Source organism: Orbicella faveolata, unplaced genomic scaffold (genome assembly GCF_042242905.1).
Source record: "Orbicella faveolata isolate gen_17 unplaced genomic scaffold, um_ofav_v1 contig_25, whole genome shotgun sequence".
Classification (NCBI taxonomy): Eukaryota; Metazoa; Cnidaria; class Anthozoa; order Scleractinia; family Merulinidae; genus Orbicella; species Orbicella faveolata.
The window spans coordinates 7,407,501-7,435,000 of NW_028301553.1; the positions used below are offsets into that span (position 1 = coordinate 7,407,501).

Sequence of the window (27,500 nt, forward strand, 5' to 3'; positions counted from 1 at the left end):
GTTTAATCTAGACTAAAACAAATAATTCCCGATCGGTTTAAACACGGTTTTTTCTTTTCTTGAATACTTTTTGTCCGACGCGGGTTTAAAAACTTAAAATTTTACAAAGAATGTATGAGCTCATTAGCACTTTTGCCACCCAGAAATTTTGCAGTTTTTGAAAGCCAATTTCTCCTCGAATATTACTCCCAAAGAGCCAAAAATTTCACCAGTTACTAAGTTTCACAAGCTCTTTAATTTTTTTTAGTCAATTCTTGTCTAACATGATGCCTTCTCTGCGCAAAGTTGTATGTTAATGAGGAAAAATGTAAACAATGACGTCAGCAAAGATTCGCCCATAACATGGTGTCAAATGAATGTGTGTCATGTGACGTAGTCATATATATATATATAAATTTCCTTTTCTTCGGAGGTTATAGGAACTTGACGTTTTAAAACGTGTTAGCTCGACAAGGTTCTTCGTTTTGTAATAGGGTACGTATATACGTTTGAGTTTCAGAGCTTTTGCCTTGTGTGACATTAAATGTCAAAAGATGAGTTATCGCTTTAGTTTGTGCTAACTGAACAATTCTTGCACTAGAAGAAGTATTAATTTCAACGTTTTGAAACTCTAGAGCGATAACTTTTCGTTTCAATTGTAAAACTCAATGACAGATGTTTCTGGTACTTTACGTCCGCCATATTTGTGCCCCTTGGAAAGCTCTATATATTTGGGTGAAACACTTCTCCGGATAACGCGCGAATGAGAAACTGCAGAAACTTAGTCCTTGGCAAGGTTGTTTATATATCGATCATCTATCATATCCCAGATTCTTGACCTAATCTATTGAATGGTTATGATTTTTAGTTTTGATCGCATGAATTAGGAGCAATAATGACTGTATCAAGTTTGTACAAAAGATGAGAAAGAAATGGCATTCTACACAGTCAACAGTGAATCTAAAATCGTTGAGTTGTAAAGAGTCTTTGGGCAAATATCTACCTTTGTTTAGCTGTAATACATCATCAAGTGTGTTCAAGAATGCGAGCTACAGAGGTCATTGTGCTACTCTGTGTAATGATATTAAAACAAATCCTGGGCCTCCTATACATAGTATTGATCCTGCTCTAACATTCAAGGCACCATATGATCAAGGTGGCACTATGTACTTTGGTGAGGATGCTGGAAACCAATGTGCTGCTATGAGTTTGAGTGCTTTGATTTACAAGACGATAGAAGGAATACATAGCTGCCCGGGCATAGCTGTAAAAAGACCTGGTACAAATTTTGGAGATGGTAATCAATATTGTATTCAACACTGACACAATGTACAGGGCAGGTGTATTTAATGCAAGCAGAATTACCGTCAATGATTGGTGATCGCTATATGCCTGAGAAAAATAATTTACCAGCTTAATTATAGTGAAGGCTGCACTGGTAATCTAAATCATTGTTATTCAGTAATTGAGAGATATCAGTACAGTATGTCTAAAGACAGGGCTTTTGAAATTATCACTCTTGACACAAAATTATTCTTTATTTATTCTGACAGTAAAATGTATTGGTGTCAGTATCTATCATATTGATAATGGGAGTTATATGGTATTTGATTCTCATGCAAGAGACGAATATGGTAGAAGCTACACCTCAGGTACATGTATACTATTAGAAGTACCATCCATTCAGAGCTTAGAGCAGTATTTCCAGACTATTCACCCTCTCGGTGACAATTATGAACTCAGAGGAGTACACGAAGGCTTCACAAAAATTCATGCTTCAGGAGCAATCATCTTTTTATTGTGACAGTCCTGCCTCGTATGGTCTGAAATGATAAGGACCTCACTCATCAGGCAACTTAATTAAACGACTGGCCGGTAAAATTGGAAATAGAACGCTGCGCACCGCAAATGATCGACACTCGTAGCTACGGCCCAACTTACGATCTTAGATCGTCTTGTTTACTTTTAAACCAGTATCAAACATTTTGCATATTGATTTGATAAGGGAATCTTTCAGGGTCTCACCATCCATAACAATGACATTCTTAGCTTCAATGATTTCATGGAGATTGCTTTTAATTGGGTCTGTAACCAGCCCATCTGGCAGATCTGGGAAAAATCTGCATTTTGTCACTTGCACCTTCGTACGTATATCCCTGTTGATGCATTATTTCAGTGTACTTGTCCATTAATAGTTGCTAATTTTCTAGGCCATGATATTTCGTGGCATGTGATTTCACGGCATGTGACTGATAGTCTTTTAGACGTATTTTACATCTTAGACATTTTATTCGTCTTAGACGTATTTTACATCTTAGACATTTCTTTCTTCTTAGACGTATTTACACTGCAGTACGTCTTTGATAATTTTGTTGGTGATTTCACTGACGTATCAGCTTAGTGATTGCATCCTACCCTGTAACTCCTTGATGCTGTCGCTGTACGGAACCCTTGCTTATACCATTCTTGGAGGGCAGATCGTGGTCTTGTTTGAGACTTACCTTAGCATCTTTTGAAAAGATTTCTTTTTATTCTCTCACACCGATTATTAATTTTGGATATTCTTTAAATTAAGAAGACTGAAGTCATCAATGAAAAATGAATCAGCTGTGGGAAATTTGTTTAAGTGCTTTCTCGCAATATTCCTGATATCCGGCACAATTTTTAAGTTTACTTCCGTAGGTTCTTTCGAGTTCTTGCTTCATAAGCTTTGCTACTTGAAGCTACTTTAGCTTTAGTAAACCTATTCTCCGGGTCAGAGTCGTAGATTTTTACACTTTTCATGTCATTCAGATTCTTATCCCTAAACTGACCGTGATTGAAGCTCTTTTAGGCAATAAGATAGTGAGAACAGATTGTTTATTGTGCATATTAGAGAGACTATCGAAGGACGGCAAATATACCTTTCCAAAAGTTCCATTTTTTGCCAGTTTGATTTATACGGCGACTTTTGAGCCAGAATTTTAATTGGCTGTAGTGTCAGTTTCTCAATCTGTTTTTCGCTCACACTGACGCCGGGAATATCCTCAGAAGAGAGATTGACTTCCCTTCTCCATTCGCCACGTCGTTTTGATTATTTTTCGCGAGGGCTATAAAGCCTCGTTTCCGTGCAACTTCCAGGTTAATTGGTGTATTCCAGTGCGTCTTTGTGTGCTCCCGGTTATGTTTACAGTTTCAGTCACTGCAGCGTCACCTTGAATATCGCCGGGCATGATGCCGTTCAGAAGAGCACAAGTGATATAAGGCGAGGATACAAGCGTATCTTTGTCGAAGAATCAGATTCTGAGTGACTGAAAGCGTTTTGAACGCTTTAACTTTGTTTGAAGAAGCACTAACTTTGTATTTTCAAAGTTGAAATGGCTTCCTATGACTGATTACTCAAGAGCGCATTCAGCAATTCAGTAATTTTCCCCTCTATTTCATTAACAAGTAATCGCAATGGGTCCTCGTAAAATTAAGGATTAATATCACTTGTGTTTTCAGAAGTGCTGAATATCAGCAACTTCTGAAAACACAAGTGATATTAATCCTTAATTTTACTCGGTCCCATGTGATTACCTAAACTAAACTATTTGAGTGTGCTGCACAGGGTCGAGTTTTGTTTTGTTTTTTTCTTCAGTAAGGGTAATTAAGTGCTTACAAACAATAGCGTATAGGATATTATAATCCAGTACATAAAATGCAGCTTACTTTGCTTTGCTCACAGATACAAAGGTCATCATCTTGATGTGCGACACCTTCTCCTTCAAATCAAAGGACGATGACGCTACTGTTATGCAAACCATCGAGCGCATTATAAACAAAAAGGGAAAGGGCTTTTTAGCGTGCTTGAAAAATGGAAAGCTGTCTGTAGATCCGGATGCTTTGCTTCAGTGCCTGATGTCGACATCGCCAGCGCCAGCGCCAGATTTTCAAGTAAAGAACAGAGATGCCCCAGGTGCAGCGGCCGAGTCGTATTCAAGTCAATTAACAAATCCTCCTATCTTTTTGAATGGGGAGCCTATCTTGCTGAGGAGTTTACTTTTTAATGGAAGAATATCCTATGCCTTAGAAGATCTTCAACTATGGGACCCCACATTTACCGTTCCGGATCACATTAATCAAAATCTTTTTCAACAGTATCACTACACGCCCGTGACTGGAGTCACAATCCTGCAAGGCACTCATGGCGCACTTCGATGGTCCGTTGATCCAAAGTTGATTGAAGTCTCGAGGTCAAGGTACGAAGGAATACAGATCGCTAACAACGAAACTCTCCTGTTAAAAACTCATATCCGTAATGGACTGGTATCTTTTGAAGAAAACGATGTTCACTTTAGGCATGGAAATTGGCAAATACCTCAACACATCACGGAGAGTTTGAAAGCAGAATATAGTTCGACACCAAAGGGGGAACTTTGGATCATTTCAGACGACAAACAAAACTTACGATACTTCGTGAAGATTAGCACATTAAATAAAATGTTCACTTTCGTCAAGAAAAAATTTTAAGCCGGTTATTCTTTAGTTCTAAAGTAGATTCAGTTATGCAAGGAAACATGTGAAATATCATATATCTAAACTGCAACCTTAAAAGACATGAGGAGTCATCGCGGTTGAGTCTTCGACTTAGCCAGTCACAGTAGTATAGCTATTCAGGCTTGAACAGGATGCGAACCCATGACCCCTGTGCGATACCGGCGCGGTGCTCTACCAACTGAGCTATCAAGCCAACTGGGAGCTGCAAGTGTATGTATACAAAGCATATATTTAAAGTGCGGGATAAAAATGAAGATAATCTCGCATATATATATACCTCACTCTCTTTAAAAAAATCTGACTGATTTATTGCAACGTAGCGAAATTTATTGCTACTTACATAGAAGAATTTAAAAGCGTATCAAATTATGCAATAGTTTTAATCAACAAAAACGGTACATTTCAAATAAGCAATAAACTATTAAAACCCCAAAAATGTAAACCTTATTGTTGGAAAACAAACTTGAAACTTCGAATAACGCTTTTTCATTATAGTCTAAACAAGCAACAGTGGCCAGTTTGACAGTAATCGTAACAGAATACTCAGGTGCACTCCCCGGATAAGAGCTACACGTTTGCCTAATAGGCCAATCTTAGTATGTTAAAAATATAACTCGGCTCCAAGGCTTGAGGGAACAAAACAAAATTTCTTGATATTCCTCCCGCACTAAACCTCCATGTAGGTAATTTCACTCCCGCAAGCTTCGGAACCAAGTTAGAATTTTACGATACAAATGAAAATTGGCGTATTCTCAGCTGTCACACCCTACGAACAGATTATTGTCGTATTTCTGTAATTCTAAAATTTGTTGTCACAGTTTTTTACCATTTCACGATTTGCCGTTCGCCAACAAACAACCCTGTTTACTTTTCCCATTCTTTCCTCTGCTTAGTGTCCACTCTTTGAACTCCAATAGAGCGCTTTCACTCACTTGGCCAGCTCAGTGCCATGCAAATGAAAGTGTTTACAGTAAATATGACCCATAGGATTGGTTTGGAACACCAACATGGCCGCCGTTTCATTGTTTTGGGAGTGGCTGCAGTGACTTCATGTGAAAACACTCTATACATTCTACCCGCGACGTTATGATAGCACTCCCGGATCAGGAACTTGGCACCTGCTAACACAGGCTAGTATATTTCACACACCTCGATCGCAGGCTCTGTCTCCTTTGCCTCCCCTACCAGGAAGGCAAAGAAGAGAGAGCCTGGGATCCAGCTACGATGGTTGCGTGATGTTTCATGGTTGATCGGTTTTCTCGGAATTATTACGCACAATTAATGCGCACTGGACTGTTTACGAAGGTTTTTCTGAGAATAAAGAACCGTTTTGAAATTCGTAAAAGAAAATGCTTCAGCCCTTTGAAGCAAAACAAGGCTATTAAGAATTAGAAATAAAAAGAATTGTACTTAAATTTGACTAAAGGAAACGATGGCACAGCCGCGCAAGTTTCATCTTTTTAACTGCGATAATGTTTACCAGCTCGTCGAAGATTTGTTGAATGCAACGAAAGCGAAGCTTGGCTTCGAATTCACAGTAGAGGAGCATAGCTTCACTCTATCTGAAATGTCTGAGTTGAGTACGAAGACCATTCTTGAAATGAAGATGGATTTTGCAATGTTTGTTGTGCATGCGAACGAATCTGTTCTACTCATCAACAATGATAACTTGGAACACGGATACGCCAAGGTTTACAGAGCTTTACTGCAAGCGACAGGTAAATGTTAGACATTAGAACGGAAAACAATACTAAAACTCGATGGCCTAGGTACCAGGGTTTCCATAACATTGTAGCTATAAAATCAATGGAAGCAGAATTTGTAAGAAACCTATATTTGAGGGTATTAAAGGTCTTACGCTTTAATAATATTATACTGTTCGTGAGATTGACTACAAACAAAATATGAACTTTTCACCGCGCTCCGGCGTACAGGAAGTGATTCACTGCGTACTTTGTTAATCATAAGAAACCCAGATTGATCCGATTTTCGGACAAGAACGACCAATTCATGGTTTCAAAATGGTTTTTGATACACGAAGTGTCTTGTTTCTGGCTATTTTGACTTGGTTTAGTAGTACTAACACAGATAAACGCAACTGATCTAGCCTTAAACATTTGCCATATTTTCAAGAAAGCAATGACTGTTTTAAATTCAAACTTGCAAAAATATTTTAATTGTTCTCCGTCGACGCCTAATAGATTTCATTGCAAAAGAGTGAGTGAATTTTTCTTTCTTTAATTTTTTTTGGCGGGGAGGGGGCGGGGGGGGAAGGAGGGGTAAGGACTGACAACTACAAGAACGAAACCGAGGAAGAACAGTCTGTCTTCTCGCGCTGGGCTAAGAGAAAAATTGCATATTCACAGTTCAGCTAGGAGTTCAAGGATGGAAAGAAAAGCTTCGTCTTTTCTTGGAACAAAAATCACAGAGCGATTCACGAAGAAGCGCTGCTGCATTGCTTTGATCCAACCAAGAAAGGACAGAAGTTTGAACATCAACCGCCACAAGAACCATCATTACAAACACCGCAGTCACCGAGCTCTACTGAACTCGAGATAGAAGACGTGGAAGAAGGTCCTGCACAGCAACTAAGTTCAATGGTCTCTCGCGTTGAAATAAACAATGAAATGGGCAATAGGGAAGGCGCCACACCTGAGGAGTTCAATACGTCAAGATCTCCTTAAGGTAAACATAGGCACGCAAGGCGTGCAAGAGTTTTTTTTTTTTGTGAAGTCTCGGAGACAGGAGCATTCATGGAGCTGTTTACAGTAATGATTTGGTTAATTCGACAAGTTATTTTGGTTGCGGTGTACAGCAAGAAAGAAACTGGGAATTTATGATGTACATACGATGTTACATCGGTAATGGTAAGATAGCTAAATAGTAAGCCATAAGATGTTTGACTGAACAAACTACAGTAATCTGACACGTCTCCAGATTAATGTAGATACCATCTTATTTTTTCTTTGATTCGTTCTTTGATAAAACCCACACGGTGATTGGTGTGACACGTGCACATGCATAACTCCCTCACTCACCGATCACATAGCCCTTCCAACTCCCAAGAGGAATTTTTGCTCAAAAATAGTCAAGTTAAAGTGCACCTAACCCCAAAAATTTTTTTTCGCTAGAACGAATCTACTTATTATTTGAAATAGTTCTGCGAAAAAATTTTTGGATTCCGTTAAATCCTCGATTTTCTGTGCCACGACGAAATCTCGAAAATAGCTCCAAAACACCGCCATTTTGTTTCACGACCGAGTTTGAGGAGAATTGGTCCAGCGGCTCTTGTGACGTCTACCCAGGAAGGTTGGATATCTCATTTCCTCTCATTTCCTTCAGGATGGTGCAATACACATTCGAAAAGTGCGCAGAAACGCCTTCCAGAGGTGCTATCGGCTGTTGCAGCAATATTCCAGATTTAAAGAAAGATATACTGTACAATTTACTGACGATGATCGGCTAATGGTGCAATAAAGACGTAAACGATGGTTGATTTTGTCGAACCGAAACAAGCGAACTGAATCTGTGAGAACCATTGAAGAACTCTCGCTGGAATTTGTTCCGCAGACTTTCGAACGCTATTTTCATAAATTTTCTGCTTAAAGCTAACCAGCAATTTGTAGAAATACCACCGACAACCTATATCTTCCAATCCCGCAGTATTTATAACATAACCGGCAAAGTTGTGTGATCCGGTCATGATCAAGAAGCGTTATACTGATATGTAAATAGATCGCAACTGTACGCCGCTAACCAACACTTATTTCTCTTTCGATTTAGTTGAAAGTCGAAGATTAATCCTCTAGAATTACATGATAACAAAATTGTTAGACTCACAGAGTTTTTCGAAGGTTTGGAAATCAGCAGTGTGACAAAGATTCTGTGCAATAGCGTCGAAAGTATGACTGCGTAACATTATCTGCGGACCGCTTAGGGAACACATCCTTTTCGCTTATCCGACGAATTTCACTGCAAACTTTGAGAACAATTTACATTGGTTATTTGGAGTTACGACTTAAAACGTGTGACAATGTGAAATCGGTAATTGTATGAAATGTTTCCTTCCGCCTTGCTTCCCGCAGCTTCAAAAATACAGGTCCAAACAATACGATTTTCAATCGATCGAAGCCAATGCTTTGGAGGTCATCAAGTCTCAAGTCATCAAGTCAACTGCAACACGTACGTCGCTCTTATAAACATGAAGCATTCAACTGAAAGTAAAACACAAACTGGATTTAACAGAACCTTGACAAAATACATTCTCGGTAAGGACAAATGTAAACGGGTTATAAACACGCGTGGGAATCTTATGTTTAGTTGACGAAATTACCATCCAAAGTAGTCCTTGAGTTTTCTTTCCTGCTGTTCGTTTGCCTGCTCCTCCACTTCGTATCTAGCTTTCCATTCCTAATATACAAGCAACTCGTCCGCAAAGACGTCTTCCGCGTCGTCGCTTGAAATATTGTAAATTGCTCTCAAAGCTCTAGGCAGTGAGTTCAGAGTTGTCGAACGTGCTCGATCGAAGTTTATTTCGGAGACTTCCGAATCGAAACTTAACTCTGACTCCAGTGACGAAAACGAAATGATTCTGAGACAAAACTTGGACGTTTTAGTCCCAAAATACATCGGAACGATTAGTTTTTCATTCTATTTTCTCGAGCAAATACAGTGAGTTGACTGAGGCGCTATTGTGTTTGGTTCCTGGGTAGACGTCATCAGGTACCGCCACCCCAGACTCCCTAAAACGCGGTCGTGAAACACTTAATCGCAACTTTGAAAGGGCATAGAAAATCGAGGATTCAACCAAATTCAAAAATTTCTTCGCCCAAATGCTTCAAATAAAGTCTAGATTTGTTTTAGCGAAAAAAACATTTTGGGGTTAGCTGCACTTTAAGGGACCTTTTCGCATTTCATACGAGTCGTAAGTTTACCCTTTTTACCCAACACAACACAACAACACTACTTCACCGAAAATTTAAAGAAAGAGAATAAAACCTCTCTGATACATTGAAAGACGGATTTAATTAAATTGAACTTTAACTTGGTGCCACGCAGTCTTCAGAGAACATTTGAGCAGTTTTGCTACTTTTTACCTTTAAAAATATCGGACTGAAAAGAATGTCATAAAATGCCCATCTAATAAAAATAAACTGCTACTGCAGAGACGTAAAAACCGTCCAGAAATGAAAGCTTTTTTTTTGTTTAATATCCTGGGAACAATAGCCGATAACTTGTCAGCGCTAATTGAATTTACTCCCATATAAAAAACAAAAGTGTTAAGTTAACATTTGTAACTAAAGATAGCAAACATCTCGTGGGAACAAGTGGTGACGATTCGTCAGCTCTAATTGAATTTACTCCCTTGTGAAAAACAAGAGTGTCAAATTACCCTTTGTAAATCAAAAATAAAAATATCTCGTCATATTTGCATGCAACAAGAACAAAACAATCGTCATCTGCACTTACTATTGTAAACGTTAGAACTGTTTCAAATCTAAATGGTCTCGTCTCCTCTAAAACATGTCCTAAGAACTGGAAGCGACGATTCGTGATCTCTAATTGAATTTACTCCTTGTGAAAAACAAAAGTATCATGTTACCTTTGTAGCTAAAAATAAAAAATATCTCGTTGCATTTTCATACTACGAACTCACGAACTGTTTCAACCTCAAGGCTCATCTCGTTCGTAACTAAAATCCTCAGCCTAACCCACAGAAAATGTCGAAGTAACCCCAATATATGAATACTTCCTCCTCTTTTATAGAAGAATAAATATGGCCGTTCTAACTTGTGTCGGGATCAAATCTTCTCACATACCATTTACCCTTGCAACAAGAAATTTGATTGGTTGTTTATTGTAGATCCAATCTGATTGGTGTGACATACATACATACATCACTCACTCATCCATTGACCCGTCCATAACATACCCGACGCGCCGACTAAGAGGTATTTTTTTTTACCAAAAAAATAACTCAAAAACAAGTGTTAACTTACCATTTGTAACCAAAAATAGCAATATCTTGTTTTGTTTGTTCAAACATTTCATGGGAACAAGTGGTGATGATTCGTCAGCTCTAATTGAATTTACTCCCTGGTGAAAAACAAAAGTGTCAAGTTACCATTTGTAACTAAAAATAGCAAACATCTCGTGGGAACAAGTGGTGACGATTTGTCAGCTCTAATTGAATTTACTCCTTGTGAAAAACAAAAGTATCAAGTTACCCTTTGTAACTAAAAATAAAATATCTTGTGCCATTTGCATACCGCTAACTCATGAACTGCTTCAAAACTCAAGACTCATCTCGTTCATAACTAGCCACCATTACACTGAACATTATGCACTCTAAAACAACCCAATGTATGTATCTGTCACACTCCACTCCAAACCGGACTAAAAATCACAAACTGGCAACATACACGTCAGTCTATTTTTCAATTACCAATAAAACGCCCAAGACTTCATATACCTCACTAAAGTTATCATGAACGAAAACAATTTCCTTTTTCTCCTACTGCAATTCGTGCTGGCTATTGATGTGAAAAAGCGAAAACCCTGATAACATTGAAAAGAGAAGATTTAGTTTCATTTCAGACGTATCTTCTCATTCCAGTGGTAAACAAGAACCATTATAATAGTAAAATCGTCACAGAATAATATCTTTTTGTTCTGTTGACCAAATTAATTGTAGTCTCTTCGCTTTTCACAGTGAAACTTGTCAATGGATGCTGACATTGACTACACGCCCGGAACACTTACTGCGAACTCTGCAGCATTATTTAGGTTTCAATACAACATGCAAACGATTTGAACCTGGTCGCAACCTCATTAAATTCCCAGTAGTGCATTCCGCTCCTCTAAAATGCAACTGTTCTTATCATTCAAATCTTAAACTTTGTAGCAGAGCGGCTAAGACTCATTTAATTGAAAACTTTATCTAATGGGAAAAGCTCACCCTTCATTGAATGCTCGTAGTTATATGCCAAACACTATGTTTCTTTGACTGATTATCCAATTGCAAATGTTTATCAAACCCGCCCACAAAATCCTCGCCTTAGAAGATGTCGAAATAGGCCCAATACAGGAATAATTCCTCCTCTTTTATAAAAGAATAAATATGGCCGTTCTGAACTGTATCGGGATCAAATCTCCTCACATACTATTTACCTTCACAACAAGAAATTTGATTGGCTGTTTATAGCAGATCCAATCTGATTGGTGTGACATTCATACATCTCTCACTCACTCACTCACTCATTCACTCACCCATTGACTCGAAACATACCCGACGCGCCGACTAAGAGGTATTTTTTTCACAAAAAAATAACTCAAAAATGAATCATGTTTGTCCACAGACACTATTCGAAGTGACCTTCAATGATTTGTTTGTTTTATTTCCCCAAGCCACGGGACCAAGTTATAACTTTTAATATATCGAAACTGGCCCATTTACCAACCATTTACCATTTAGCAAAGGTTCAGTTTCTGATTTCGACATGACCATCGTCCTAACCAGTTTTCTAGAGTTTGTCAAAAAGAAAAAAAGATCCGTGATGCCTCAAGTTGAGCAGCTGAATCGTTTCCTATCCTTTCAGATTTTCCTCGATCGAATTGCCGAAATTGAACTTGGAGTTTGGCCGTCAGAGTTTTTCGTTTTTAGGGGCTTCAGTTTTTAACAGTTTACCGGCGGACATAAGAACTCTGAACTCTAGGCTTTTATTTAGCCAAATGGCCAACGAAAATTTTTTACTTGTAACTTTTAATCGTGAGTTTTTATATGTTTTCCAATGTACGTAGTTTTGCCTTTTTAAGTTTTTACCTTTTTTAAATTTTTAAATTTTTAAATCTTACAGGACCCCTTTGATAACAGTACTTTATAATACTGATGGGTTAATCCTGTCTAAAGATTCGTTTATTATTATTATTATTATTATTATTATTATTATTATTATAATCAGGTCAATCGCAAATTAATCCTCTTCGAAGAAACCCTTCAGACTGGGAACCAGGACATGGGTTGAACACAAAACTAAGAAGCAACCAGCAACGCAAGCCACCACAACAATGAAGTCAAGAGATCCTCCAGCTATAAATATTACTGGGGAACCTGTGTTACTGAGGAGTTTACTTCGTAATGGAATTATATCTTATCATTTATGCATCAGTCAATTCCAGCAGTGCCCATCCCCCCCCCCCCCGGGCTAACCCCCGGGCATTAGCATTTTTTTTTTTAAATAAATGGGCAAATTCCCCCGGGGTGGGGACACATAAGCTGTCTAAATGCCCCCGGGTGGGGACGAAGAAAGAGGGCAAATGCCCCGCCTCCGGGATCGTCGCCTTCCAACACCTCTGCAGTTTTTTTTTTATTAATCAGTGAATAAACCTGTTCAGTATTTTAATGCAACGGTAAGACTTTAAGGACAACAGTACGTGTTAGTCGATTCTGATTATATTTATTTCTTTATATTTGTTTTTAACAGTTTGCTAGAGGATAGCTGGGATCGCGACGGACGTGCCTCCAGCCGCGAGCGATGATAGGTGCCTGTTTTCGCAGGCTACTTTTTCTGTGAAGAATCAAGACATTTTAAATGATGATGCATTGCATTTTAAGCTCGCAAGGTCTGTCTTGAAGATCGCATCATTTGAATTCGCAAACCTTAAGTATTTTAACTCCACTTTCGTGAATTTAAAAAATGCTAGGCTAGTTTTGAATGCGAAGTTCACCTTGTCGCTTATATTTGTATGCTTACAAGTAATGAAGAAATATCTAAAACTGAGAAAACACGCCTTTAAAACATCTACAAGTTTCTCTAGTCTCTGACGGACAAGTCATTGTTCGAAAAACGTCTCGTCTTTCCCGATGAACTCATCCATGGCACTTTCGAAAACACGTGTGTCAAATCCCCGGGGGTCGCCTCGGGGTACGCAAATGCCCAGCCCCCGGGCCGGGATAAAATTGCAGATGCTCCACCTCCGGGACTGACAACGTGAGCAAATGCTCCGCGGTTGCCCGGCGGGGGGGGGGGGGGGGGGGGGGGATGGGCACTGCTGGAATTGACTGATGCATTAGAAGATCTTCAACTATGGGACCCTCAATTTAGCACTCCGGACTACCTCACTCAAATTCTGTTTCAACAGTATCACGACACGCCCGTGACTGGAGTAACAATCGTGCAAGGCTTTGATAGCACACTTCAATGGTCCGCTGATCCCAAGTTGATTGACATCTCGAGGTCAAGGTACGAAGGAATACAGATCGCTGACAACGAAGCTCTCATGTTAAAAACTCGTGTCTATAAAGGACTGGTATCTTTCGATGAAAGCGATGTACACTTTAGGTTTGGAAACTGGGAAATACCTCAGCATATCGTTGAGAGTTTGAAAGAAGAATATTGTGCGAGACCTTGTGGGGAACCCTACATCGTTTCCGACGAGAAAGGAAACTTACGATGCACAGTGAAAGTGCTTAGCGAAATTGATCGAATTCGCTCCTTTGTCAACAAAAGTGAATTCAAAAAGTAAATCACTGCAACGTTAGAAGTGCAAGAGAATTTTTCAAAATGAGAGACAGACAGAAAAGTTTATTTCAACACGGATTTCCTTCAGTTTTTTGCAGATAATTGGTTTTCAAGGAAGCAGTGCTAATGGCAGTGCAATTATTCTGAAAATACTGATATAACTAAACATAAGTAGAAATTTTACACAATTACATTAACAAAGAAAGAACAAGCACAAAAATGTCTTGAATAGTTCAAGTGCTTGCTCTGTTTTAATTTTCGTCAGAAGTGAATCCCTTGGTTAAACACCACAAAACGAAAAACGTTTATTTCACTGAAATATTCTGTCTGGGTCTTGTAATTGCTAAATATGACCTCATTCTCTAAGGTTGCAAATAGTACCTTCGCTGACTGCAGTAACTTTGCACTTTTTGAATATCTTTCTGATTTAGCAGGCTTTTCCTATGGCTAGTTTCAGTTTGATTGTTACTTCGAGATCAGATAAGCTAAATACTGGAGCTTTATTGTGTAATGACTGAACACGAGGGGAGATTTTTCCCTTTGAAAGAAATGACAGCCAGAAACAAGTACTAGCAAGGGATAATTTAGGGTAAGAATGTTAATCCCCGATGTAGGCCCTATTACTAAGGTAATCCTTAGATCTCAAGTTATGTTTAGATTATTCCCGGTTTCGGAAATCTCAGAAGTGTCTGGAAATAGCTAACCAGCTACAAGGTTACAAGATCCTGTGACGCGGATTTTGCTCACAGCATAGCCACGTATGTTTATTCTCAAATTGAAAGCTTTAGGTCTCTCAAATTCGCGGAGGATCATAATTCCCACAGATATATAGTTGCTATCGGAGTAGCTTAATTGTTCTGGTACTTTATTCTTTAGCTCTTCATACAATGGAATACATAGAACATATATTAACCGCATGAGAAAGATGTAGATTTTCTTGACCGTTTCTTATCGTGATAAGTATGAATTTATTGCAACGTAGCGAAACTCATTGTAAATAGTGCTAATTGGATAGGAATATTAAAGAGCGTACTACATTAACGCTGGTTACTAACTATGAAAAAATGTCATCGTATGGAAACCACGCGACAACTATCGCTGAAACAGACTTGCAACGATCATGTAGCGATCGAGTGAAAACTATGAAAAATTAAAACTATTTGAAACCCGGAAAAGATACACCTCAGTTGTCGGATAACCCACCCTGTAATAGATCTTTCCCGCATTCCAACAAACAATAGCGCCGAGTCCAGGTCAGGGTGGACAAAAAGACAGCAAATGTATGAAAAGGCCGGTCACTCTGGTACTATTGTTCGAACGCACTGAAGTGCAATGCAGGAAAGGTCTGTTATAATCTATAAAACAAGCAAAAAGCAGCCAATTTGAGAGGACCACTTACAGGAAAATCGTGCAGTCAGCTAACAGTCATTTGATAATTTTCAGCTATGCCCATGCGGGGGAGAACATACAGCACTTCAAGAGAGAACAGGTTATCAGTTAAAAATCATAGTATTTCTTGGTTATAAGCTAAACTTCTGCCTAACAGGCCAATTTCGATATATTAAAAATTCTACCATGGCTCCGAGGCTTAGAAAAACAAAGCAAAAGAAATAACTTATTCATCCCTCGAACTTGTTCGATTGGTCTATTATCAGCTATCTGGCCTCCTAATTATAAAAGTTGTTGTTTTTCTTTACCATTTCTCGGCGTAGCATGCTGACTAAGGTTTGTAGTTTGTCAAACAGACAACTCTCCTTTCTCTTTTCCTGCATTTAGGAGGGAGGGGGTGACTCTATTGTGTTTCGGTATTGATTCGTGACCGACTCATTGCTACCAGTGTGACGTCACATAGCAACGAGTGAGCGCTTCGAGTAGCTTGTTCAGATTACGCCTCTGAAGAAGGACAACAGAGGTTAAGAAAGACCAAAAAACAGGCCTAATATCGTTTTTGTTCGCTAACTAAGTATAGGTGTGTACAGTTTATTGTTGCTTTTTGTCTGTGTGCATTATTTGTTTTAGTTTTGTACGCGCGTTATCGTGTATCCTTGTTGAATTTTGTTACGGGTGAGTGGCGGGACCGCCATCTTGAAAACGGGATGAGAGAGGTCAACGTAAAACGTTCGCGTTTTCTCTCTTAAATGTCTTACCAATAGTCTTGTTAATAGGAGGTTTTATGCGTTGATAGTATACGTTTAATGTGCGTATATCTCTGTGTCGATTGAATCAGCCGTTCCTCTCATCAATCCGTTTTAGTGTTGAGATGTTGTTTATTTCTTGATTTCCACCAAAATTTCCCTGCGAACTTTGGTGGTAGTTATCAGGTCTTTGAATTCAATTCTTTGTGTTTTAACTCCGTTTGCTTTTTGTGTTTTAATTTTGTCCGCTGTATGGTGATATTTGTTGGCTTTAATCGTACAGCAGCTTTATTTGTTGGCTTTTGTTGTGAAGTTTGTTGCCTTTTTTTTCCTGTCTCGTTGCAACTGTTGACTTATTGCTGTCCACTGCAGTTGTGGTGTTCAGTGTTGTGATTTCATACTTACAACAAAGTTCAAATTAGAGTTCGCCTGAGTAAGCTGTTTTTGGTTTTCTTCTTGCCACTTACAATTTTGGTGTAAAAATATATAGCATTTAAATATAATAATTACAGTTATGGTGAAATCAATTTTGCTGTATGATTTATTTATCTTTTGTTATAACCTGATAACTTGGCTTATTCCTGAACAATGCCACATCTTGGATGATGCTGTAGCCTGTTCCAGATTCTTGGTCAGTGGGCACAATCGAAAAAAGTGGCCGAGCAACAAGCGGGTTTTTGTAGAGAAAGAGACCGAGAGCATGGAACAGGTTAATGATGCTGCAACTGTCCTGCATTGCCATGTTGTAATGGCTCCTATTTCTTAAGCCTCCAAGAATTTCAAGGCTGCATTGTAGTCTTTTCATCCCTATAAGTTCTCATTATATTCCAACTAAAAAAAACAACCCTCCACTAAATGTCACTAAATAGATATTGCAGCATAGCACTCAAAATAAATGACAGCAAATGCTAAGTGTTAGAGTGCAGAAATGCTGTAAAGACAATCAGACATCTATTCTTATTAATTTTTTATGTTTAAAAAAGTTTTATGCCTATTAGCTTTTTTTATTTATTCTGCTCTTATAATCATCTCCTGCTCTTCACAGGTCCACATCAGCCGGTAGTTTCAATTATGACTATATGTACCATTTAATCCATCAAATATTGTCGCTTGCATGTCTTCGTCTAATTGCATCACTAAATGCTCAAGCTACAACTGTAAAATATTCTCCAGTGGAGTGGTACTCCCCTATTTTCCAATCTTCAAGCAGATTCTGCACATTGCCAAAAATATTTGAAGTATAATAAACACAATAGCTTCCATTTGACTTTAAAAATATGCTCGATGTTTGTCCTTGGACATTATCTGTTCCTATCTTCTTGGAATGGATAATATCCACAGAGCGGACACCGAATGAAGGCTACTTTTCATAAAACCTGCATTACCAAATAAAGGAATGAATGATTGACTGAATCAACATGTCTTCCTCAGACTCCGGAGGTCCATAAGCTTCATTCTCGTCCAGTGTGCTTAGCAGCTATGCTCTCATTCTGACCATATATGGCCATACATGCCCTGCCTGATCCATTGTTAGTGGTTTTATTTGTGGTTTGTGTGATAGCAGTCATCTCTGAAAACCTTGATGTTAGCTCCAGAGAATTTCCCCTCTTTTGCACTGTTTTGTGTCTTCATAGCTAAATGTTTAGTTATCCTTGTGTAAAAATGGTTGAATTTCACCACCCTAGCTTTTTCTTCAGTATGGTATTAAAGTCAATAAGGTTGGTGGCATCTATTTTAGTTGCTGATGTAACAGAAAAGTCACATTTTTTAACTTCACACCGATTTATTAAGTGAAACTATCGTAAATTTGGGATCTCAAATTAATTCCAAATTAAACTTGTCAATTGATTTATACTGGCAATCAAGCTGTGGTAAGCCTTTGTATGACTCTGTTCCTTTAAAGGAAATGTCTTCGGCTGTCATAATCAATGGGAGTTTAATAACGAGGTGTGGAAAAGTGCTTAAGGGGGTGCAAAAATGAAGAAAGAACTTGTGAATTTGACAGCATGATTGAACATGAAAAAAATATGTAGCTCTCATATGTATGTCTTGACAGGTGATAAAGAAATTTTAAAAAAATCTAAACTAAGCTGAGTTAAAAACTCCATGCCAGTTGATCATCCAGGGGCAGGGGGGGGGGGGGGGGGGCAGGCGGTGGGACATTAGCCATCAAGGGGAAAATGTTCATCAGAATCCCTAAGTGCTGCCCAGTGTGGCATTCTGGAAGGGAATTTGTGCATTATGATATGTTCCTTCCAGTGACATTCCCTGCAAAAAAAAAAAAAACCGAAGTGTCTTTAATAACCTGTTTTCAGTGGGACACAATTTTTTAGATGAACAAAAGGGGACTATTGGCTGATCATGACCTTGCAGATCGATAGATTCTGATGGATCTATTGGATTAACAGCATTCACCAATTCTTCAAATATCGAATTCCAAACTAAAATCTGGGAAAAGCCAGTCACAATTAGGCCGCCGGCCAGGAACTAGGCTGAGTTTTTCATGTAACACAACTATGTATAATATTTGTGGCAGACCTAGCATATAAGAAAATCAAAACTTCTCTTTTCTCAAATAAAACAAAATAAAATAGAACCGAATTACTAATCAAACCATAAATATTAACCAAATTACGGATATTGCCCTAAATGTAAACTGTAGTACGACAAAGGTGAAATAAGGCAGAAAACTTACCTAATCTGGCTAACTGAAACATGGCTGTTCTTCCCATACAGCCAGTCTTTGCACTTTAAAGGGATTGATGAGACGAACCACCAGCGCTGAAGAACTGAAATTCCACATACAAGAAGCCAAGCATACCCTCTGTCGAACCTCCTATTCTTGTGTCAAAAGGGCCCTGCTTCGTTATGCAGTGGCCCTCGAAAGGTCAATCAGCTAACAGTTTTGCTCGACAAATTGGCTTCAAAACAGAAAGTTCTCGATCAAATTATCTACCTGTTGAATATTTTAGCCAACAAAAAGTACCAAATAAAGATTCCTTAATGTCATATAAACCACATATTAACGAACCTAAGCAAATGGGGTAGAATATCGGAGCGAAATTCTGCATTTTCATCAACCTCTTGTACTTTACCCATTGGGCGCCATTTTGAATTTCATCCAAGCGAAACGTGACGTCACACTGGCAGTGATGACTCAACCAATGTTTTGCTTAGAGACGCCCCCTCCCTCCTGCCTGCATTCCTCTGCTTAGTCACGTGCACTCTTTGGACTCCTGTAGAATGCTTTCACTTAGGTGGCCAGCAGCCCTGCAAATTTATTGGAAAAAAAAGTAGATAATATATGAGAGTTTAACCCTCACAGGATTGGTTTGGAACACTAGCATGGCCGCCATTTCATTGTTTTGGGACACCGATAAATGGCTGCCGCGATGTCAAGTGAAAATGAAACACTTAATACGAACAAACTACCCGTGACGTTTTCATAGCGTTCCCGATCGGGAGCCGCCTGCTTACACGGGCTAGATTTCGTTGATTGATTTCAGGTTATCTCTCCTTTGCCTCCGTTGTCGTTAAAGAGGGAGGCAAAGGAGAGAGAGCCTGGGATCCAGCTACGATGGTTGAGTGATGTTTCATGGTTGATCGGCTTTCTCGGAATTATTGCACACAATGCGCAGATGTTTGCAAAGCATTTCTGGGAATAAAGGACTTCCGTTTTGAAATTCGTGAAAGAAACTGCTTCAACCTTTTCAAGCAAAACAGAGCTGTCAACAAAGATACAAAACATTGTACTTTGACTAAACGAAACGATGGCACAGCCGCGCAAGTTTCATCTTTTTAACTGCGATAATGTTTACCAGCTAAGCATCGTCGAGGATTTGTTGGCAGCAACAAAAGCGAGACTTGGCTTCGAATTCTCAGTAGAACCGCACAGCTTCTCTCTATCTGAAATGTCTGAGTTGAGTACGAAAACCATTCCTGCAATGAAGATGGATTTTGCAATGTTTGTTGTGCATGCACACGAATCTGTTCTACTCATCAACAATGATAACTTGGAACATGGGTACGCCAAGGTTTACAGAGCTTTACTGCGAGCGACAGGTAATGTTAGACATTAGAACGATAATACTACTAAAACTTGATGGTCTAGGCACCAGAGTTTACATAACATTGTAGCTTTAAAATTAATGGAGGCAAAATTGTAAGAAAACTATATTTGAGGGTATTAAAGGTCTTACGCTTTAATAATATTATCCTGTTTACAAGGTTGACTACAAACAAAGTATGAACTGTTCACCGTGCTTCGGCGTACAGGAAGTGATTTACTGCGTATTTTTTTAATCACACGAAACCCAGATTGATCCGATTTTCTGACAAGAACAACATATTCATGCTTTTGATGCAATAAGTGTCTAGTTTCGGGCTATTTTGACTTGGTTTAGTCGTACAAAAACAGATATACACAACTGATCTGGCAGCAAACATCTGCCACATTTCCAAGAATGTAATGACTGTTTTACTGAATTTAAACTTGCATAAATATTTCAATTGTTCACCGTCGACGCCTAACAAATTTATTTTGAAATAATGTGTGAAATTTTCTTTTTTGGGGGAACGGGGGTAGGGGCTGGGGTTTACAGACTAAGGGACCATAATTCAATATTTCATCTTAGATTTTTACTCTTCTGAGCTTTTTAGGCCGCGGTCTAGATAGAATGTGTGCTGAAAATTGAAATTTCACTTGCTGCCGGAGCTTAAAATCATATGCAGAACAATAGAGTGAATTTAAGGACGGTCTTTTTTATTCAATAGTGAATAATAATAATAATAAGATTAGATTTATATAGCGCTAAAATTATAAAATATTCTAAAGCGCTTTGCAATGTAAGACTAAGATTACAGTAAAAATATAGGGAAAATGTATATAAAAATAACACAGTTTAAAAAACATATTATAAGACTATGGTATGCTATGCCCTAATTTCAAAAAAGTAAGTTTTGATTTAAAGACAGTCAGGGTTGGACCTAGTCTTATTTCACGAGGAAGTTTGTTCCAGAGAAAAGGTCCAGAGTGTGCAAAGACGTAATCACCAAATGTCATGTGTTTGGTTCTGGGAACAGCGAGGAGGTTATGGTCTCGGGAGCACAGACGATTAGTTGTGTTAAAAGTCCTTTATATAGTCTGGTGCTTGATTATTAAGAGCTTTGGAGTAGTTTAACTTGTAGGGAAAAGTTGTTTTATTCATATTCTTTCTGCTGAAATGAGATTTTAAATATTTTATCTTTTATTTAATTAAGGAGGGAAGGTCATCGTGGTTATTGGAGGAGATGACAACTACAAGAATGAAACCGAGGAAGAACAGTCTGTCGTCTCGCGCTGGGCTAAGAAAAAAGTTGTATATTCACAGTTCAGCGAGGAGTTCATGGATGGAAGAAAAAGCTTCGTCTTTTCTTGGAACAAAAAGCACAGAGTGATTCACGAAGAAGCGCTGCTGCATTACTTTGATCCAAGCAAGAAAGGACAGAAGTTTGAATATCAACCGCTTCAAGAACCATCATCACAAACACCGCAGACAGTGAGCTCTACTGAACTTGAGAAAAAAGGCATGGAAGAAGACCCTGCACAGCAACTAAGTTCACTGGTCTCTCGCGTTGAAATAGGCAATGAAATGGGCAACAGGGCGCGCGCTAGACCTTTGGAGTTCAACACTTCAAGATATCTTAAAGGTAAAAATGCATCATATTTCTCCACAGACACTATTTGAAGTGACCTGCACCATTTGCAAAACTCATACAGGGCGCATCATCTGGTCGGCCAATTTTCCTTAGGGAAATAGCACAGAATAGATATTTGTTTAGTCCTTTAGCCTTACTTTGATTCTTTTATATATGCATCCTTAAAGTGCACCTAACACCAAATTTTTTTTTCGCTAAAACGAATCCACTTGTTATTCAAAGCATTTGGGAGGAAAAATTTTTGAATTTGGTTGAATCCTCGATTTTCTATGCCCTTTCAAATTCGCGCCTGAAGTGTTACACGACCGCGTTCTAGGGAGTCTGGGGCGTGGGTTGCTAATGACGTCTACCCAGGAACCAAACACAATGGCGCCTCAGTCAGCTCTCTGTAGTCGCTCGAGAAAATGGAAAACAAAAGTAATCGTTCCAATATATTTTGAGGCTAAAACGTCTAAATTTTGTTTCAGAATCATTTCTTTTTTGTCACTGGAGTCAGAGTTACGTTTCGATTCGGAAGACACCGAAATAAACTTCGATCGAGCACGTTCGACAACTGTGAACTCACTGCTTAGAGCTTTGAGAACAATTTGCAACATTTCAAGCGACGACGGGGAAGACTTCTTTGCGGACGAGCTGCTTGCATATTAGGAACGGAAAACTAGATACGAAGTGGAGGAGCAGGCAAACAAAAAGCAGGAAAGAAAACTCAAGGACTGCTTTGGATGGTAATTTCGTCACCTAAACACAAGACTCCCGCGCGTGTTTATAGCCCGTTCACATTTGTCCCTAGCGAAAATGTATTTTGTCAAGGTATGGTTGTTCTATTACATCCAGTTTGTGTTTTACTTTCTGGAATTCTTCATGTTTATAAGAGCGACGTAAGTGTTGCAGTTTTCGAGACTTGATGTCCTCCAAAACATTGGCTGCGATCGATTGAAAATCGTAGAATTGTTTGGACCTGTATTTTTGAAGCTGCGGGAAGCAAGGCGGAAGGAAACATTTCATACAATTAACAATTTCACATTGTCTCACATTTTAAGTCGTAACTCCAAATAACCAATGCAAATTTTTCTCAAAGTTTGCAGTGAATTTCGTTGGATAAGCGAAAAGGATGTGTTCCCTAAGCGGTCCGCATATAATAATGTCACGCGGTCATATTTTCGACACTTTTGCATAGAATGTTTGTCGCACTGCTTATTTCCAAACCTTAGAAAAACTCTGTGAGCGTAACAATTTTGTTATCATGTAATTCTAAAGGATTAATCTTCGACTTTTATCTAAATCGAAAGAGAAATAAGTGTTGGTTGGCGGCGTGCAGTTGCGACCTATTTACGTATCACTATACTTGATTGATCACAACTTTGCCGGCTATGTTATAAACATTGCGGGATTGGAAGATATAGGTTGTCGGTAGTATTTCGACAAAGTGCTTGTTGGCTTTAAGCTGAAAATTTTGAAAATAGCGTTTGAAAGTCTGCGGAACAAATTCCAGTGAGAGTTCTTCAATGGTTCTCACAGACTCAGTTCGCTTGTTTCGGTTCGACAAAATCAACCATCGTTTACGTCTTTATTGTACCATATTGACCGATCATCGTCAGTAAATCGTACAGTATATCTTTTTTCAGATCTGGGATATTGCTGCAACAGCCGATAGCACTTCTGGAAGGCATTACTGCGCACTTTTCGAATGTGTATTGCACCATCCTGAAGGAAATGAGAGGACGTGAGATATTCAAGTTCCTGGGTAGACGTCACAACAGCCGCTCGACCCATTCTCCTCAAACTCGGTCCTTAAACAAAATGGCAGTTTTTTGGGGCTATTTTCCAGATTTGGTCGGGGCACAGAAAATCGAGGATTTAACCGAATCCAACAATTTTTTCGCGGAAGTATTTCAAATAACAAGTAGATTCCTTTTAGCGACAAAAAAAAAAAAAAAATTGGGGGTTAGGTGCACTTTAAGCTTCGGCACCCAGTTATAATTCTTGATATATCGAAAGTGGCCCATTTGGCAACCATTTACTATTTAACAAAGGTCCAGTTTCTAATTTCGCCATCACCATCGTCCGACTAAATCCACAGACACGGACGAAACTTTCGATAGGTTTTCAAAAAACGAACAGTGATGCTCTGGATGGATTTGTGTTTAGTGTTTCGAAATTCAATTTGTCCACGCTTCGTAACCAGCCAATTGTTCAGCTTTCCACCAGTTGGGATTTTTGATTAACAAGTCTTTGTTCAATGGGCCATGGACGCTGAAATGAGGAAAAAATATTATAAATATCCCATTCCCTCGGTGAGACGCGCGTGAAGGATATCATGGTAGTTGTATTCAGTACACGCACGATATCTTCGAGACATTACATACAGCTACCATGATTCCCTGCGCGTGCGTCTCAGAGGGAATTAGCACAGCAGTGCTAAACTCTTCGACACTTAAATAAAGTGGTTTAATTTTACTTTTTTTTATTCTTCAAGTTCAGCAGTTGAATCATTTTTCATTTATTTAGGTCAATCACAAAGTGATCCTTTTCAAAAAAAGCGTTCAGACTGGGAACCAGGACATGAGTGGAATTCAAAAAGTAAGAAGAAACCAGGTCCGCAAGCCACAGCAACAACTGAGCCATACCATCCTCCTGCTATAACTTGTGAGGGAGAGCCTATCTTGCTGAGAAGTTTACTTCGTTTTGGAAAAATATCTTATCAGGTAGAAGATCTTCAACTATGGGACCCCGCAATTACAGTCCCAGATCGCATTAATCAAAATCTGAATCAGCAGTATCACCACACGCCCGTGACGGGAGTAACAATCATGCGAGGCATTGATGGCACATTTCGATGGTTCGTTTATCCAAAGTTGATCGATATTTCGAGGTCAAGGAACGAAGGAATACAGATCGCTGACAACGAAACTCTCCTGTTAAAAACTCGTATCCGTAACGGACTGGTATCTTTCCAAGAAAGTGATGTACACTTTAGGTATGGAAATTTCCGAATACCTCAGAAAATAATTGATAAATTGAAAGAAGAATATTGCTCCACACCGTGTGGGGAACTCTGCATCATTTCAGACGAGAAAGGAAACCTGCGAACCGAAGTGAAAATTGGAAAAATTGATCGATTCCGTACTTTTTTAAACAAACAAGGATTTTAAAATACAAATCAATGTAACGTAAGAATGTTCCTGTTCTAAAAATATTGATTTGACCTAGAAACAAGGAAAAATATTACAAAAATACATTAAACCTAATGTAAATTCTAGAGAATGAGTAAGAACAAAGATTTCTTGAATAGTTCTCAAGTGTTTGCTCTATTTAATCTTCGTTGGAAGCGAATCCTTTAGTTAAGCAGCGCGTTGTGAAAATCGTTATTTCATTGGCATGTTGTCTTGGGTCTTTTAAGTGCTAAATATGGCACCATTATCTAAACTTGTAACTTGTACCTTCGCTGATTGCAGTAACTTTCTGATTTAGCAATCTTTTCCTATCGCTATTTTAAGTTTGTAAGTGAAGACGAGCGCCATATACTAGTAGATCCATTATACTAGTAGATCCATTATACAATTTTTCAGTCAAATGGGAAAACATGCGTATCTCTAGTGCAAAATATGGTAATAAACTGAACTAATTTTGGCTAGAATAAAAGAAGCAGTAATTTAGAAACTAAAAGGAAAGAAAATGTAATGAATTAACATCAGAACACAATAATCGATTTGCAGTTCGTTGTAACGGTTTTTCCTCATTACGGTTGTTTTTCAGAAAAAGCAATTTAATTGTTATATTTGTGATCGCTGCGTTCGGTAGATGTTTCTTTCAAAGGGTCACTACTTTTGGTATTTCTAAATACCGTTTAGTTTTAGAGCTACGTACTTTCTATATATAGCAAAGGCTCATTCAGTTACTTTGAAACCTTTACAGTAAGCTAAATACTGGAGCTTTATTGTGTAATGACTGAACACGAGATTTTACCATTTGAAAGAATTGGCAGCCAGAAACAAGTACTAGCAAGGGGTAATTTAGGGTCAGGGAGTTAATCCCCAATGTAGGCCCTTTTATCAAGGTAATCCTTAGATATCAAGTTATTTTTAGATTATTTCCGGTTTTGGAAATCTCAGGAGGGTTTGGAAATAACAATCAGCCACAAGATCACATGATCATGTGATGCAGATTTTGCTCACAGCATAGCCACGTATGTTTATTCTCAAATTGAAAGCTTCATGTCTCAAATTCGAGGAGGATCATAATGCCCACAGATAATTACTACTGGAGCAGCTTGTTCTGGTACTTTATTCTTTAGTTCTTCATGCAAGGGAATATATAGAACTAGCCTGCGAACAGGCTCACGGTTGGGTTTAGTGCAAGCTAGCCGAGTGTGGTCTAGGACAAGCGGGCCTAGCCGAGAGCGGTCTGGTGACGAGGGGGAGTACTCCCACTCGTTTCGCTCGAGGAATTCTTTATTTCGCGATTAACGGCTCATTTCGCCCTCCAGATTTCTTTCTGCACTCACTGGGAGCCTGTTTGCAAGTTAATATAGAACAGCAGGAGAAAGATGTAGATTTTCATGACATTTTCTTATCGTGATAAATGTGAATTAATTGCAACGTAGCGAAATTCACTGTAAATAGTGCTAATTAGGTAGGAATATTGAAGAGCATACTACATTAACGCTGGTTACCATATAAAAAAAATCAGCGACGATGTGATAGTATGGAAACCACGCGACAGCTATCGCTGAAATAGACGATCTAATAGCGGTCGTGTGAAAACCATGAAAAATTAAAACCATTTGAAACAGGGAAAAGTTGGATAACGCACCCTGTAATAGAACTTTCCCGCATTCCAACAAACAGTAGCGCCGAGTCCAGGTCAGGGTGGACAAAAATACAGCAAATGTATGAAATGGTCGCTGTGGTACTATTGTTCGAACGCACTGTAGTGGAATGCGGGAAAGGTCTGTTAGGTCCAGTTCAGACGCCAAACTTTTCATGAGCCGAACTCTATTCGAATTTGGACCGACCAAATTATCAAAAGTACACCTTTTGATTCAGACGTCGAACTTAATTCGCCGGACTTAATTTAGTTTGAACCAAATCACATCGAAATGTCATCGATTTTCAGGCGAAGTGTGAACTGCTTGTAAAATACTAACCTCTTACTAACCGAGCGCGAGGGCCGTACTGGGAAATATTGGCCCGAGGTCGTGGCAGTACGGACCGAGCGCAGCGAGGTCCTTACAAAAACGGCCGAGGGCCAATATTCCCCAGTACGGCTTGAGCTAGCTAGGTTAGTAAGTAGTTTATTATATGGCCTTCGCGCCATGCTTGTTTGTTTTCTGTTAGAGCGCAATTCCGGTCACTTGAATTCAAGGGGCTTCCGCCGTAACGTGTTTTTGATGACGGGAGCAACTCAGAAAGAACAAGCCACCACTAGTCTGAAAACAAATTCTTTGAACGTAAATCATGTTGAATATAAACAAGACTTCAAGATGATGTTATAAACAAATAGAAAAGTGTTAACACGCCGAATTCTCGCCCTTCAAGAAGAGCATCTTCTTCGTTTTCGTCAGTCGCCTTAGTGGCTTGCGGCTTGCGGCTTGGTCAGTTCCTTTGTCGTGCTCGTGAACCAGTGACTTGCGCTTCGCAGCTAGTACGCT

General features: G+C 38.9%; 2 protein-coding genes and 1 long non-coding RNA gene across 4 annotated transcripts in view; 2 read left to right on the forward strand and 1 right to left on the reverse strand.

Annotated features, from left to right (window-relative positions):
* The window catches only part of LOC149108786 (uncharacterized), a 24,023-nt gene extending 19,047 nt beyond the window's left edge, over nt 1–4,976 (forward strand). The window contains exon 10 of the mRNA XM_089293281.1: nt 3,686–4,976. Coding sequence (XP_089149407.1) covers nt 3,686–4,470 — 785 coding nt within the window. The 3' untranslated portion in view covers nt 4,471–4,976. The remainder of the gene's footprint in view (nt 1–3,685) is intronic.
* Nucleotides 4,977–5,458: 482 nt separating this feature from the next.
* LOC110044234 (uncharacterized) lies at nt 5,459–25,576 on the forward strand. Of its 2 annotated transcripts, none has more exons than XM_089293309.1 (3): nt 5,459–6,215; nt 21,413–21,841; nt 24,359–25,576. In XM_089293309.1, the coding sequence occupies exons 1-3, from the start codon at nt 5,930–5,932 to the stop codon at nt 25,000–25,002; spliced, it is 1,359 nt and encodes a 452-aa protein (XP_089149435.1). In that variant the 5' UTR covers nt 5,459–5,929; the 3' UTR covers nt 25,003–25,576. The 2 variants fall into 2 exon arrangements, with proteins under 2 accessions (XP_089149435.1, XP_089149434.1); XM_089293308.1 differs by lacking the exon at nt 5,459–6,215 and adding an exon at nt 19,621–20,215.
* Nucleotides 16,666–19,344, reverse strand: LOC149108787 (uncharacterized). The gene is made up of 2 exons (XR_016208304.1): nt 18,849–19,344; nt 16,666–18,421 (listed from the first exon to the last, which is right to left on the reverse strand). It is a non-coding gene; the product is annotated as an uncharacterized LOC149108787 (long non-coding RNA).
* Nucleotides 25,577–27,500: the final 1,924 nt, after the last annotated feature.

Excerpts from the sequence above, each read along its gene's own strand:
- LOC110044234 (XM_089293308.1), top strand. The coding sequence starts at position 19,924 with ATGGCACAGCCGCGCAAGTTTCATCTTTTTAACTGCGATAATGTTTAC. Across the intron at positions 20,216-21,412 it reads AGCTTTACTGCGAGCGACAG|GAGGGAAGGTCATCGTGGTT; the intron begins GTAATGTTAGAC and ends TATTTAATTAAG. Across the intron at positions 21,842-24,358 it reads CACTTCAAGATATCTTAAAG|GTCAATCACAAAGTGATCCT; the intron begins GTAAAAATGCAT and ends TCATTTATTTAG.